The sequence below is a fragment of the Phocoena sinus genome, chromosome 19 (assembly GCF_008692025.1).
Source record: "Phocoena sinus isolate mPhoSin1 chromosome 19, mPhoSin1.pri, whole genome shotgun sequence".
Taxonomy (NCBI): Eukaryota; Metazoa; Chordata; class Mammalia; order Artiodactyla; family Phocoenidae; genus Phocoena; species Phocoena sinus.
This window is the reverse complement of record NC_045781.1, coordinates 30,612,838-30,629,227: the sequence shown is the minus strand read 5'-3', so window position 1 is coordinate 30,629,227 and position 16,390 is coordinate 30,612,838. Positions and strand designations below refer to the sequence as shown.

Sequence of the window (16,390 nt, the reverse complement as noted above, 5' to 3'; positions counted from 1 at the left end):
GCCCGGCCCCTTGCCCAGCCCTGCCCAGCGCGCGGGGGTCGGCGAAGGCGCCGCGGACGCACCGACGGCTGAGGAACAGCGATGCAAATACACTAGCAGCACCCCCTAACTCACTCCCTCCACACCCCGCGCCGCCTCCTCCTCCGGCAGCAGCGGCAGAAGGACCCACCCTGCCCCCCACCCCACCCTCCGCCGGCTCCGGCTGCGATTCCTGCCTCGACTATTATTTTATTTATTTTGGGTCGTGCACAAGCCTCAGTGCCTGCAGCTCGCGCCTCCTCGGACCGCAGGCGCCTCCTCCCTCGGCTCCGGAACCCCAGACCCCAGCCACCCTCGCCTCGACACCCCCAGAGCCCCGCCAGCTGCCGCGAGTCTCCGCGGCTGGAATCTTGTTAGAGGCTGTCTTTTTGGGGGGTTCTGGTTTCGCGACATTTTTGTTTTCAGCCAAGGGGAGGCTATCGTGATTTTTTCCCCTTTGAGCCCAGGCTCTGCTTTCTGGGGGGGTGGGGGGCGCGCCGAGCCGGGGAGCCGTGCCAGCCGAGTCGTGCGGGCTGTGGCAGGGAAGGGGCCACCATGGGATGTACTCTGAGCGCAGAGGAGCGAGCCGCCCTCGAGCGGAGCAAGGCGATTGAGAAAAACCTCAAAGAGGATGGCATCAGCGCCGCCAAAGACGTGAAATTACTCCTGCTGGGTAAGGACCGGGACTGCCACCCCCATCCCCCGACCCCGGCCACTCTGCACCCCCCCCCCCACCAGTCCCCCCTCCACTCGCTCCTGGGGAGACCTGGTCCCCGAGTTGGCACCACCATGTGCCCAGGATCGCCCACTCCCTCGCATGCCTTACCCCCCAACCCCCCACCCCGGTCCCCTAAGCTGACACTCACCAAATTTTCCCCCCTGTCTGTCCCAACAGGGGCTGGAGAATCTGGAAAAAGCACCATTGTGAAGCAGATGAAGTAAGTCCCTGTGGCATTGGGATTTGTACTTTTATTAAGTATAATTTTTAAATAATTTTTATTACCTTGCTCACTTCACATTGCTCTCCAGGCCCGGTTTTTAATTCGTGCACACACGCACACGCATACACACGCCTGAATTTGACTCCCCTCCCCCAGGCCCTACGTTGGTTCTGGGTCCTCCACCCCAACTCTCAGGGTGGGTGTTTTTTTCTCCGGGCTGGGGTGGAGGGAAGGGGAGCGCCTGTAGTTGTATGAATGACAGTGTCCGCCATATTGATCAGAACATCACATTATTGACATGATTATGATCATTACTCTTGATTGTGTGGTGTTTCCTGTGTGTCGCTGCGTCTATTTCTATCTCTGTGTCTCTGTATCATTCTGTCTCTATTTCTCTCTTCTCCTTCCTCCACCCCCTACTCCACATCCATAATCCCACTTCCCCCTACTCTTCTGCTGGGGCAGTGATTTTTGAACTTGGCTAAAACATGGAGGGGACCCAGCCCTAGGCTGGGGTGGAGTATCAAGTGTCTGCTGTTCATGGATTTGGTGCTGAATTAGAAGCTGTGGTTTCTGCCCCTCCTCCCCACCCCCAAAGGACGGAGGTTAGGGGAAGGGACGTGTGGTAGGGGAGGGGGTGGGTGTTCAAGCGAATGTGGCTGGCACAGGTGTATCCAAGGTAGAGGTGGAAGGAGGACGCTGGCTGTGAGGCTGAATGCCCGCCCCTTGCTGCTCCCCCACCTTTCTCCCCCATCCTCCCAGCCTTTGCTCTCCTGACACTGGCAGTTTTCGTTCACTCTATGGCCTTTATCAATGTATTTATTTACACTCTGCATAGGCTGTGTTCCATGTAATCTACCCACAATGCGGATTTCAGGCCCCACTTGCTGCACCACCCCCTTCTGCCTTAGGTATCAGTTTCCCCTCCTAATTAGCTGGGGGTGGATTTGAGTGATGGTTGAAAATTAAAACAAAATGGGATATTCCTTCCCTTCCTCACTTTCTCAGTAAGGAGCCTTGCCCCTCCTTCCTACTCCCAGGCTTGCTTCTTGCCCCATCCACTCCTGGTTAGCAGTTCCTGGTGAGCCCACAGGCAGCTTTGCTTGGGGAGGGGGTGACCTTAGGAAAGGGGTGCGCGCCCTTGGGCCTCCTAGCCCCGCTGCTTCCGTTGGCCTCTCGGTTCGGGACGGAGGAGTTCGTTAAGACCTTTTAGCGAGGATTCCACGTCGCTTTGCTGTGACACCTTCGTGCACACACAGCTCCTAATTAGGGGTTGCTGTGCAGTAAACAAAAATGATTATTTTTCAACTTGACAGAATAGCCGAAGTTATTGCATCCCGTAGGAAAACAATGGAAAGTAAAAACCCCTTTCGCAGAAAGGTGGGTGGGAGACGAAGCATGCTTGCGGTTTCAGAACCAAGATGCAAAATATCTTGCATGTGTAACAGGCATGACAAGCGGGTTCTAGGCGGCGCCATGATGGTAGGGAGTAGCGACTCGGAGACAATTTCTCCCGTCTGCTTGACGTGTTCTTATTTTTGTTCGAGAGCTCCCTGGGGCTTTCTGTACAGAGGCCCCTTGGCTTGCCGCACCCAAATTATCCACGGGTAATTTGGCCTGGGGCTTCTTTGAAGCTTGTGCAACCCAAATGGATGGGAAGGCGGGGCCTGGGGAATTGCTCATTGCAACAAGGTGCATGTTGCATCTGCCTGGAGCCCTTGCAGGTCGGTAAGTGCAAGCAGCACCACCCCTTTCTCCCTAAAGGGGACGTTTCAAAACTTCAGAACTCTGTAATCTGCAGTGGCAGGCTTGCAACCCAGTAGAAGCCCCAGCCACCGGAGCTGGGTGAGGTTTCAGGCGCTGCGAGTGGTGGACAGCGCCCAGCCGAGGCTGGAAAAGTCGAGGAGGCTCAGCTTGGTGGCGCTCGGCTCGGCTCGGCGCAGGCTGGGCGCGAGGCTCGGAGGGACTCGGCACTGTTCGGAGCCGAGCCGGGACCTCGGCGGAGAGAGCCGAGCCTCTTCGAAGGAGGCCGAAGGCATTCGGAAACGCTCGGTTGAGGGAAGCGGGGATGGAAGCAGGGTGTATGCTAGAGGCTGGAAATTAACTTTGCATCTGCCAAAGCACCTCCTTACCTGCTTTTCCTGAACAAGCTCCATAACTTAGGTTGATTTAATAAGAAGTTTAAAAATATATACTGAGTACCCTGAAGGATACCTCGCCTTTTTTATTCAGACAGAGGCACGCTCTCCAAGGAGATAGGCGTGCCATTTTAGAATGAAATTTCCTAATTATGTACTGGGGCAGAAAATCTTAAATGAAGGCTGTATTTAGACTTCTCCGGGAAAGTCTTCTGCGTCTCATATTTGGTTACACAGAGGAGGGAGGGGGGGAAAATCAAGCGTTAGATATTTCAGATGGTTAAATCAGACGTCCTGGCACTTTCTCTCTTTTCCCTGCACTCCTCCCTTTATCACCTGACAGGATGCCTTTTTGGAGAAAAATAACAGGCAAAATTGAGATTTTGTAGGTAAAACTGTTAGTATATTTTAAAAAATACACCAGTTCTCTTTAGGAAATGAGTTGTTTGCTCAAAAGGTGAGTCAGAAAGATTTCTGGCCCATGTAAATTTTGCCACAAGGGACCCTAGTGTCCTGTCCTGAAGCATTCATGAATGGCAGCTTTTCCTATGAGCCCTCCAGCTTGGCTTGAAATAAATCAGATCAGGGCCTTGTGCCAAGCTGGATGCAGGACTTGTTTTATTAACCACAAAATGTGGGATTGGTGTCACTGTATCCTTTGAGCTTTCCCTTGAAGAGGTGATTTTCCAGATTGCCACTTGGGTGAGAGTCACTTGAATCAGACGAACTGTACTATGGGTGGGGCTGGCCCTGAAAATCTAGGTGGCATTTACAGAACGCAATTTTGGACTTGCCTGGCCAGTACGATTGGTTAACAACCTATCAGACCATACTTACGAGTTAATCAGGATGCTCTTTTATTTCACCCAGGCAGATGAAATTAGAGCGTTCTCTGTGAGTGATGCCCTGTGAGAACTCGATGACTTCCTAATGGGGACTGGGGTTTAAAAGCCCAGCCTGTTGCATTGAGAGGAAGAATATTGATATTGAGACATCTCCAGATCCTTTTTAATCAGCATTTCCAGAAGAGCAAAGAGCCACTCCATTCAGCGTACATTCTTATCCACATTATGGCGTGCTGATTAGAAGACGGATGGGGCTTCCATATATGCCTGTAGTAACTGAAATTATATTACAAAGGCCTGGCTGGCAGATGCTGTTTAGAACAAAGTGTTAACACCCACACCAGCCTAGGAACATTGCAGGGAAACTGACCTTTGACATTCTTTTGCTTGATACATGTTGCAGTGGGAAACTTGCATCCATTAAGAGGGCTACATGTTAGACTGTCATTTGAAAAGCGTGATTCTTAATACTTTATTAAAATTTTCATTTGAAAATAGCTTGCTAGGTTTTTTTTCCTATTTTCATTTGAAAATAGCTTGCTAGGTTTTTTTTCCTTTGTGTATGTGAACTAGTGTTTGGGAGCTCTGTGTCAGACAATCCAGAACATTTCCGTACTGAGAAATAAACAATGATCATTGAGACGGCAAAATATAATTTTACACATACCATGAGTAATCAGTGACGTTTTATGTGTGACATTTTAAATAATTTTGCTTGTTAGGAGCTCCTGACCTCGCCTGTGATACAGCCTCATCATTTTTGCAGTCAATCAGGGGACTCTTTTATTCCAATTAATCAAAATTTTAACAGCAAGTGTTAATTTTATTTAATCACCAAAACCCTCTCAAAGAAATCTCTTAAGGCATTATATATGGAATCAACAGAATCACTTTAAGTGACTTCCCATTCTGAGCAAATAGTGACAACTACTTGGACCGTCTACCTGATGAAAATGTAAAATGAACTGTGGAGTTGCTGTGGACACCACAGTTTGTCCTCATTTGAGATGTTGAGTTTTCTGTGATGTCATATTCAGGCTATCTGTTGTCTCTGGAGCATTAAGTGAATTTTTAGGGAGCTAGAGAGTCCGAAGGTGGCAATTGAGGCATGGCTTGCTAGCTGGTAGGCTTTATATAAGTGAACACAGTAAAGTGGAGCACTTTGGATGTGTGTTCCTTTCCAAGGTGCTTGCTCAGTGCCACTGGTAAAACAAAATTTAAGGATTTGGTGAAGACACCATTGCTCATACAAATATCCCAGCCCTTCCAGTAGGATTGGAGTCCAAGGAGAGACCCTACCAGACAGGGAAGACAATCTTAAGATTGCCAAAAGCTGGTGGTTTCCTCCTACCAGCTGACCCTGACTTTGTAATTAGGGTGTTTAGTCTTTGGCTTAGGTTCAGGGCAAGCCTGTGTTCATTCAGCACACCACTGTTTGGCACCTGCTAAGTGGCAGGCGTGAGAGGAGATGAACAGCAACTTGCAGCCATTACTCAGTAAAAGTACAGTCGTCTGAAAGGGCGTTTCCTGCACATCCCCAAACGGTCCCATGTTGGGGCAGCGCTCCACTGAGAGCTCCTCGATCTGTGGACTTCTTGTTTCTGCAGTCATCTCTTTGGCTGCTTTGCTCCCCCTCCCCTTCCTCCTGTCTCCATGTTTATTCAAATGGATGCACCTTGCTCTCTGGAGACAGTGTGAGCGCAAACAGAATGTCAGATCAAGTAGCAGATGAGTTCTCCTTTGCTGATGGATGGTGCTCTCTCCCTCCTTACTGTTCACTGAGCTGTAAATACCAGCAGACCTTCCTGCCAGAAGAGTAGCAAACAGTCCACCTGATCGCCTCAGGAATCAGCTGTGGAATTCTTGAACCTCAGTCACCTGTTGGATTCTGAAATCGAACCCGTGTGCTTGTTGAAAGGGTTGTTGCTGATGAGATTAAATGGATGAAGCTTCATGCAGGATTGACAAGACTCCAGAGGAATCCAGAATTTCTAGTCTCTGTGTGGGGCTAGATTAGATTTATAGTGCCCAGAGTCAGAGGACTGTCTTGTTTTTTTAGCACTTGGAACTCCCCAGATTATATCATGCATCTTAGCCACACCTGCTAAAGATAGGACAGGATCACTTATGTTTTTCAGCTTCTCACTGTTAATACTGGAGATTTCATATGAGTAGAATAAGGTATTTTTCTGACATGTGCTCAGTCAGTCTGGACGCAGGGACATGGTTCCCTCTCTCCCAGGGTGTTCTAAGTCTCTCATTTCTTACAAAGCTAGACGGACCGTTATCACAAGAGCACATTTTGATCTGAAAGACAGTAGACAAGCTGGTGAGGAGGTGATTTCAAACTGAAAAAAACATTTTGGAAAGAATTACCCCAAAATATGACACTAGCAAAGAACAACTTTTGATTTAAAAAAAATTTTTTTAATGTGCACGTATGTGTATGTTTACATACATACTACATGGATTTTAAAATGGTTAGCAGATGCTGTAAGAAGAGCACTTCACCTCACTTCATTGACTGCATCATTATAAAAAGCTTGAAGATGCTCAAACTACATTCTAAGAATTTGTTCAAACCGGTATCACATTCTTATTTTATTCTATGTTTCTCATTTATGCACAATACTGGTTAGGAAAGAAACCTCCTGAGAAATCAGTCATTAGGATAGCGGAGGAAGGAGAGAAAGGAGCAGTGACCTGTTACTGGTTCAAAGAGATAGGTGGATTCCTATCGGGAGAAGCCGTTTAGCGTGCTTTTAAAACAGAGGCAGTTAGCAGCTTGGGCTCTGTAACCAGGCTGCTTGGCTTTAAATCTTGACTCTACCACTAACTAGAAGTGTGCCCTTAAACAAGTTACTTTCTTGTGCCTCAGTTTCCTTGCCTGTAAAATGGGGCTGATAATAAAAATACCTAACAGGCTTGTGAATATTAAGTGATGTAATATATGAAATGCCCTTTTAACAGTTTTCTAGAAATCATTTTACACATGTCAGCTACAGTTGTGATTCCTTTGATTGATTAGTGGGTGTTCCCTTCCCATATGGAGTTCTCAAGTATGTGGGCCTTAGCTTGCCTGAGAGCCAGAAGCGGGGCGCTGTGGTTCACGCTCAGGGCTTCTTCCCCTTGCCTGCTCTGCAGCATCAGTTATATAACTAACTGTGTTGTCATAAGTGATATGACATTTTTGATGGTGCAGCTGCTTCAGCCCAGGAGGTTGGAGTGATATTACAGAGAGTGGGAGAGAGCACTGGACCAGGAGTCGAGATAGGTGGCTCTGCCCCTGCTGCTCTGGGGGCTCCGTTTCCTGGAGTAGTTGGCCCAGGGCTACCCCAATCTCCTTTCCTGTTCTAAGTGAGCTGTGAAATTGGGAATTACCTTCATGTTCAGATTCTTGAGGTCTTTGATGCGAGGTTCTAAACATAGAAGAATCAATTCTGGCTCCCTCCTGAGGGGGTAGGGGGTACCCATGAAAGCCCTTTTAAGGCCAAGATAATTGCAGAATAGCAACCTCAACCACAAAGCTTTCTCAGCCAGGAAAGTCCTGAGAGGCATTTAGAGAAAACCACCTCTAACCAAACTTTTCATGCAGATGTGCTTTTCAAACCAAAGAGGAGGATCTGAAAGTATCCTGTGATTGAGAAACAGGATGTTTCTGGGAGGAGGGACCCAGTGACATGTTAAAGGAAGAAGTGGTTTGTCTGTGGCTTCCAGGATGCTTAGAAATGGAGACAGCCCTGACTTCCCCCCTGGATGGGAGGGCTACATAGACAGGAAGGCACTTGCCCGGGTTCAGGTGCGTAAGATCCAGGGAGTTGGGAGTTTTGCAGAATAGTTAAAGGGGAGGCTCAGGAGAGCTGTGTTTTAATTTTGGCTCCTTCTCTAACTTGACTTTGGGCAAGTCGTTTAGCCCCTCTGAGCCTCAGTCTTTTCGTCTCTTATTTAGGATATGAGCTAGAATTCCTCAGGCCTCTTTCAGGATTCTAGCTCAGTAAATGCAAAGAGAAACCTAGAAGCCTGAAATGCAGGGGGGAATAGTGGGAGTATTTACTGCCCACAGCTTTTATCTGCTGAGCCATCTTTAGTTCTAATTTTCTTTACAGAAAAGAGGAAAAACATTGTGCTTTTCATAGCACCAAAAAATTAAAGTAAAACAAAATCCTGCAAGGCTAATAGTTGGTGCCTTGAATTTGTCCCCCTGCTCGCTTGATTTCTCAACCAAAAATAGAGGAAAGGGAGATAATATATTTAAGGATAGGACTGCATCACCAAGAATTTACCCTGGATTCCCTGCTGATGACTTAGCCAACAGATAGGTTTTCTGTGGAAAATTGTTACTTACGGGAACAACTTCCCCATGCTGTAAAATCAACCTGGGCCACCTGCCTCCAGAGTCTTAGAGCACTAATATTTATTACACAGTGTAAATTAATTAGGTGTTTATGTATCTGTCTCTCTTGCTAGTCTGGGTGCCCCCTCCCTACCAGGTCTCCCTAAAGCAGGAATGGTGGCTTATTTTTGCTCATCATACAGCACTGAGCCCAATGTCTGGCACAAAGGAGGTGCTTAATAAATGTTCATTGAAGAAAAGAGAGAAAGAACTGAGGTGCACAAAGAATGCAAACTCATTTCTACAAAAGACGGAATAATAATATTGAAAGCCTTTGATGGTCATAGACTGTTCATCATTTTCAATCCCATCTGTTATCCTCATTTGTTTCTTCTCATCAACCTATGAGGAAATACAGTCATCAATTCCATCTTACAGATGAGGAAGTGAGGCTCAGAGAAGTTAGGTTAACTGTGTAACTTAACGTCACACAGCTTAGTAAGTGACAGCAATGTATTGAGATCATGATTTGCCTAATTCCAAAACCTGTGTCCTTTCCATTCTAACACCACACAGTTCTTACTAGACCACCACTAGTGTGGGCAATAGAGAGCTGGCAGGCCAGGACCCAGTACCCATTAGCAAACAGTATGGCACAAGCCTTGATTGAGGTCAGTGGCTGAGAGAATAGCAAGTGGTTGGTTGGGGCCGGGTTCCTTCTGGAGGTGGAGGTGATGGTCACCATCGTGTATCACATTGATTCTGACGCCGGAGTGGTCCCTAATCACCATCTGGACAGCTCCTGGAATCATTTTCCATTCCTGCCTCAGAAGTGTGGGCCATTAGTAGGTGGCAACAGAGAGGAGCTGCCACTGAAGGTTCAGGCTTTGGTGGAAGGAAGTGGTCGGAGAAGACTTGGGAAAGACAGGATAGTAGGATATCCATCCATTCAGCCAATCATCCATTAATCCATCTGCTCACCCATAAGCATTTACTGAGCACCTAGTGTGAGCTAGACATATACATGATGCCATGGAAGTAGGGAGGAAGGTCTTAGTCCCTGCTCTTGAGGAACTCAGCCTAATGGGAGGTATGTGTAAAAGACACTTACACCTCAGAGCAGGAAGTGCCACGGGGCTGTGGGAGAACAGAGGGCACCTTCTCTAGGCAGGAACATTGGCCAAGAGAAATGACACGTGGGCTGGGTCTTAAAAGTGAATGGTAGTTAGCAGGTGGAGAAAAGGAATGCCAGACAGAGGAACCAACATGTAAGAAGGCACTGAGATATGTCACCACATGGAACATGCTGGGAATGTGAAGTAATTTGGTTTGATTAGAACACAGTATATAAAAGGAGTGTCAAGAGATGGAGGATAAAAGATGAGACAGAGACCCGGTCGTGAAGGGCCTTGTTATTGTGCCAAAGACTTTGGATTTTATTCTGAGTATAATGAGATGCCACCAAATGGTTTTTTTTAAATTCAAGTATAACTGACATAACATTAGTTTCAGGTGTACAGTGAGATGATTCGGTATTTGTATATATTGCAAAATGATCACCACAGTAAGTCTAGTTAACATCCATCACCATACATAGTTAAAATTTTTTACCTTGTGATGAGAACTTTCAAGAACCAGGGAATTTTAAGGAAATGGGTTGGCAGGATCACTTTGTGCGTTAGTAAGATCACCTATGTGGACTGGAGGAGTCAGGTTCTGAGGTTGGGCGACCAGATGGAAAGTTATTTCTGTGATCCAGGTGGGAAAAGATTAAGAACTAAACTAAAGTGGTGGTAGTGGGAGGTGGGAAAAGGAGATTAGATTTAAGAGCTAGTTGGGTGGTGCAATAATTGAATTTTTTTGATGATCAGCGGGAATGGCATTGAGGAGGAACTACATTTTAAAGGATGTAGACAAAAATGAGTCCAGGATTCCTGGTTTGGGCCACTGGTGGGATGGTAGTGCCGTTCCCTTAGATAGAGAAATGCAGGAGGAAGAGGGAAGGCTTGAGGAGAAGAATGCTGACTTATTTCGGTCATGTTTGGTCATGATTCTTGTGGATCACCCAAGTGGAGATCCCTGGCAGGCAGTTGGATATGTGGATGAGGAGATAGGATGCACCTGGGGAGAAGGGTCAACTTGGAATTCTTTGGTGCTCATGGGCAGTGAGAGCCTTGAAAGTTGGGAATCTCACCAGACTAAGTGAGAAGGGGAGAGAAGGCAGAGGATGCATCTCCCCCGCCCCCCGACCCCACAGCTCCAGGAACTGAGAAACATCTAGCGAGGGGAGCCTGTGATGGAAACCAAGAAGGAGTGAGCTAAGAGGCGGAAAAGAAAATCCAAGGCAGAGCAGCCTCATGGGAGCCAAGGAAGGAGAGAATTTCAAGAAGGCGAGGAAGTAGTTGAGTCGGATACTGCAAGAGTCAAATAAGATGAAGACTGGCAGGTGACCACTGGGTCTGGAAACTTGTTGGCAACCTTGGCAAGAGCAGTTTCAATAGAGGGACGGCAGAAAAGCCAAACTGCAGTGGGGTTAAGCATGTGGGATTGAGGAAGTTGAGGCCACAAATGGAGTCTCCTGGAAAAGAAACTGGAACTGTAGAAGGAAGAGGGGAGAAGGGGGGAGGGCTCAGGGAGGATTTATTTGACCTCATTTGGCTCCCATGCAGGGACTTGGATCCACTGAGAAGCCGTAAAGAAAGAGTCCAGACCGAGGGAGATGCGGAAGGTATAGGAAAGAGGAAGTGGTAGAAAGAGCAGAGCCCCAAGAGGATGGGCAGGGAGCAGGGGGTGCAGAGTATGGATGGGCAGCTTAATCTGGACATGAATGTGCATCTCCTCCCCTGAGACTGACAGGAAGGCCATAAGCATGGGGTGTGTGTACAGAAATTTGGGGGTGGGATGGTGGGGACAAGAAGTTGGAGTTCTTGCCTTATCGTTTATTCTTCTCTGTGAAGTGGGAAGAATTAAAAAGCAGCTGAGCTCGTTTACCAAACACCAAAGGCTGGTAACCTTTGTTCTATTCAAACCACTCATTCATTTACTCAATATTTATCGAGCACCTGTTATGTGTTAGGCACTGTTCTAGGTGCTTGGAGATTCGGTGGCGGGGAAGTCAGTCCCAGGGGAATCAGGCAATGACGTCACAAAGAAATAATTGGACATAGTAATTGCAGACTAAAAATTTTTCTGGAGACACACCTTTGCGTGAAGCCTTATAATGATCACATAGGAATCCAATTCCTGCCCTCAGAGAGTTGGATCAGTTGGGGGAGACAATCAGTGCACAGAAGAGGCAAAACTGGAATTTGATTTGGACAAGGGCTCAGGATTAAGCCTGGAGGCAGTAGGTGGAGAAATGAGAGTTCAGTGGAACTGGGTTATTCTACTCTGCCCAGATTCCCTCATTCCAGGCTGTCCCCGTGGGGCTGCCATGACTACCCCTGCTGCTTGAAAATAGAAATGGGCATGTGACCCAGGCCTTGCCATTCACAAATTCCCATTCCCCTGGCCATAGTGATCTTTCCAGGGGATGTGGTGTGACTCAGTCCAGGTCGAGCAGAGTCCTTCTCTGAGATTTTATAGTTACTATGAGAAAGGAGCTCTTCATCTGGGATCCCAGAAAGGTCCTCACTGGGTTGGATTGATGAAAGCCCGGAGCTGTCTGTGGCCATGTTTCCACATCTCCATTACTCTGTGCAGGAAGGAAGCTTACCTATTGTGGGAGAGACTTCGGGGGATGAGGGAATGGGGGGAAGAGAGGAGAGAGAGGGGTTTCTAGAAAGACCTTTGATGATAATTATTGTATTCTCTGAAGCTGGCTCTATGCACTGAACAGTTACATGAACCAATAAATCCCTTCTTTCACATAAACTAATTTGAGCTGGAATTCTCTCCTTTACAACCAAAATCATCTTAAAAATGGGTAAGGCCTTCCAGGAAGATGAAACAGTATGAGCTGAAGCACAAAAGCAAGACTCAAACATGCAGGGCACCGTCATGGGGTAGTGGACAGTCTTATGTAACTGAAGAGTTGGGGTTTGTGGGAATATGAGAAGTGTGGAAAGGAAGAGTGGAGCTGGATTGTAGGCTTCCCTGAGCACTTCGCTACAGGGTACACACTGTGAATACATGGTAGGGTGCACTAACCTCCTCCCTACATGGTAGGTAGTAGAGTGCCAAGTCAGGAGAGCTTGAAGAGGGAGACCAGAGAAGAGGCTCAAGAGCAGAGAGAGATTTCTGTAGTCTGCACTAGAGGATTGCTATGAAAGGCAATGAGGAATTGGATGGGGGAGAGATTTTAGAGGCAGAATAAGTGAGACCTGGTGTCTAGTTGAACATGGGGAGAAAAGAGTAGATCAGAAGAGTCCTCCCAGTTTTGAACCTGGATTTTGGAGTTTAGTTATGCCGTCAAGTTAGGAAGCATAAGAGCAGGGAGAGGGGTAGCAGAGGGAAGATGGCAAGTCAGACCGCAAGCACGAATTTCCGGCCCTTGTAGGATAACTTACGTGTTCACAATGTTCAGTGGTTTTCTTGGGGAAGAGAGGTCGGGGCTGGAAGGAGAGTAGGGGACTCTTGGCTGCCCTGTGTGGTAAGACCATGAGAGTCAGTGGATGCAGTGCCCCTGGGGTGGGAATGCAGATGAAGAGGAGAAGGGGTCTCAAGGAAGGATTCCACCCCCCACATTGTGGAGGTGAGGCAGGGGAGCCTGCCTTAGATAGACCCAGAGGTAGCTCCAACTGGGAAAAGGGGCTGGAGGTCAGAGGCACAAGAGGAGGCCCTGCCACGTGTGCTTCAGGAAGTTTTGTGTGGCGAGCAGGGTTCTGTTCCGTGGCATTGTCCAGTTAGATGAGGACTAAGAAAAGGCTATTGTATTTTGGTGATTGAGGCTATTAGTGGCCTTTAAAAGAGCAGTTTCAGTGGAGCGGAAGGGATAAAAGCCAAATTCAAGAACATTTTAAGGTGGAGATAAGGCTGAACTGGGATTAAGGAAACTTGAGTTCTACCCCAGCTCTGTCCCTATTTAGCTTGGTGGCCCCAGGCAAGTTCCTTAACTTCTCTAGGATTTGGTATCTTTACATATAAAATTAGGAGACTGGACCGAAGGAGCTATAAGCTTCTGCTCAAGTCTTGAGGTCATAATTTAAGTTTTGCTATCCAGCAAAACAGATGTTCTCGTGGCAAAGGAATTCCCCGCCTTCTCCCTTGGCCACCCCCAACTGAGATAATAAATTATAACAAAATTAAGCTTTCAGAACTCTAGTGCTAATTGAGAGGGAAAACTGGGACATCAGCTCAGGGAACTGTGGACATCAGTGCATGTCGTGTCCACGTGTACCCTTCGCTGAGCGCGTGGGGCCCTGCGAGGCAGGAATTTGTCTCATAATCTCTCAGGGTTTACAAGACCGGGGTCCTGTGTGGCTCTTCCCTGGGGAAGAGTGCAAGACAGAATAACCCCTGGGTTCCCCCTGCCTCTCTGAATTCACATGGATAGGAGAAAGAAGGCCCGTGAGCCTGAGCTGGCTGTGTGGGGGAGCTCCAGCCAGGTGGGCAAAGAAGAGTTGAAGGGACCCAGACCTCAGGAGAGAAACAAGCCTGACGGCTCCAGAGGGCCAGGATGGGAGAGGCCCCGGCTCTGTGTCCCAGGCACTCTGTGGCCCCATCATTGGGGACTTTGGGGAAGGGATGGTAGAATGGCAGTAGGGAGACCCTGGTTCGGAGCTGTGGCCAGTCCTCCTACCCTTTTTCCCCCCCCATGTGCATGCAATATAAGGCCTGTTTCTTTGAATCTTCTTAGAGTTTCAACCACATGGACCTCACTAGTCCCTACTTCTTTGGCACACGTGTGTTCATTCTGTGAATCCCAATGGAAGCCCAACGATGGGTTGGCGTTATTCTAAGTTTCTAGGAACAGAGCTCTTAATAAGACCTACAAGCTCCCTGCTTATTTTAAGGACCTTACAGCTTTAGAGAAGGGGGATAGACAGTAAACAAGTAAATGAATGAGCAAGGTCATTTCATGTTCTAAAGGAAGAAATAGGGCTCAAACAGTGGGGAGTGGTGAGAGGCGATGAGGGAAAGAAAGCTGGTCAGGAAAGAGCTGAGGAAGAGGGAAGAGCAGATGCAAAGCCTCCTAAGGCAGAAATGAGCAAAAAGGCATCCAGGGAGGCCCGACCACAGGGAAGGAAAAGTAAGGCGAAATGGGATTAAAGAGGCAGGGAGGAGCCACCGTGCAACCCACGGAGAGGCATTTGGGTTTCATTCTGAATGCCATGGGGGCTTAAAACACAGGACGACTTGACCTGACTTACGTATTAAAGAGATTCCTCTGCATTCTGGAAAAAGCAAAACAATAGGGACAGAAATCACATCACTGGTTTCTAGGGATGGTAGGAGAGAGAGATTGACTACAAGGGGGTACCAAGGGAACTTTTGGAGGTGATAGAAAATATTCTGTCTCTTAATTGGTGGTTACACAACTATATATGTTTATCAAAACTCATCAAGCTGTATGCCCAAAAAGAGTGAATTTACTGTAAGTAAATTATACTTCAGTAAATCTGACTTGTAAAATGTCCATTTTTTAGGAGTTCCCTGGTGGTCCATTGGTTAGGACTCTGCACTTCCACTGCAAGAGGCACGGGTTCGATCCGTGGTCAGGGAACTAAGATTCTGCATGCCACGCAGCACGGCCAAAAAAAAAAAGTACATTTTTTAATTAAGAAAAAAAATTGCAGTATGCCTTAACAAAATACCTCTGGCTATGTTGCTGCGTGGCTGGTGGACGAGAGAGCCAGCCTTGCACAGCCCAAGCAGTACACCCACTGCTGGTCTGACAGTTGAGCCTGTGTTGTGTGCTCTTCCTAAAGGCTTCCTTAAATCAGTTTATTGATGTGTGTTCCTAGTTTTCCTGTTCACATAGCTTTCCTTTACAATTGGCTTGAAAGCTCAATGTGGGTAGAAACCATCTGCTTGTTTTGTGTGGGCCCATGGTAGATGCTTATTACATATTATTTTCCTTACCTTTGAATGGCACTCTAGAGTTTACAGGCTGCTTCTACATTCGTTAATTGCATTGGAGCTTTACTTACAACAGCCTTGTCAGGCCGCACAGACATTCCTGTATCCCCATTTTATAGATGAAAAACTGAGGTGAAAATCAGTGTAGTACTATCAGGAAAGCATGAATTTTGGAGATCTTGGCTTTGCCATTTGTTGGCTGTCGTGTGCTTTGGGGAAAATCATTTCATCGCTCTGAACCTCGGTTTCCTAATCATTAAAAAGAGATTGAAAAAAAATTAAACTCATTGCAGATACACTGTGAGGATTAAATGTGGTAACACAGCTAAAAGCACTTAGCATAATGTTGAAGTTCCCTAAATGGTAGCTATTTGTAGTATTTTTACTATCAGTGAAAAAAGTGATGTATTTAAGGCGATATGGCCAGTACATGATGGAACCAGAGCCTAGTTTTTCTGACTCCAGGTGGGTCTCTCCTTCCATAACATCACTCAGTACGTTCTGCTGGTTGTCAGTTGATTGGTCTGGAGCTAATTACTTTTTTACCAACTCAGATCCTTCAGTGCAGTCGTTGATTAATTTATATTTGTTGAGCACTCACCATGTGCTCAACACTGTGTAGACACAGGATACAATGGTGAGCCAAGACAGGCTCCATGGCTGCCCTTGAGGGCAGAGATGCCCTTAAGTTAATAGGCATTACAGCCAGCTGAGAGGTGGAGGATGCCGAGGGAGCATCTACCTAGGTTTGGGGTATAGAAAGACTTCTGGAAGAGGTAACATTGAAACTTTTTTTTTTGTAGCAAAAAAGCATTTTTGTGACATAGATTAATACATATGCAAAATGTGCATTAATCTTACATGTTTAGCACGTGTTTAAAAAGCATGCACTCATGTAAAGAAGGTCCCTAAATATCCCTTCTTGATCGTAGCTCTTTCCCTCACTCCCCACTACCTTGATTTTCATGGTGTTTCCTTGCTTTTCTTTAGAGTTTGTCACCTATACATGCATCTTCTTATCAGTTTATTCTTACCTGGTCTTGACCTAATTGGAATCATACTGTTATGTATTAAGTTGCATCTTTCCTTCAACAT

General features: G+C 46.9%; 1 protein-coding gene across 1 annotated transcript in view; it reads left to right on the top strand.

The window, feature by feature from the left end:
- The first annotated feature begins 253 nt into the window (after nt 1-253).
- The window catches only part of LOC116744142 (guanine nucleotide-binding protein G(o) subunit alpha), a 152,537-nt gene continuing 136,400 nt past the window's right edge, over nt 254-16,390 (top strand). The window contains exons 1-2 of the mRNA XM_032613504.1: nt 254-691; nt 914-956. Coding sequence (XP_032469395.1) covers nt 574-691; nt 914-956 — 161 coding nt within the window. The 5' untranslated portion in view covers nt 254-573. The remainder of the gene's footprint in view (nt 692-913; nt 957-16,390) is intronic.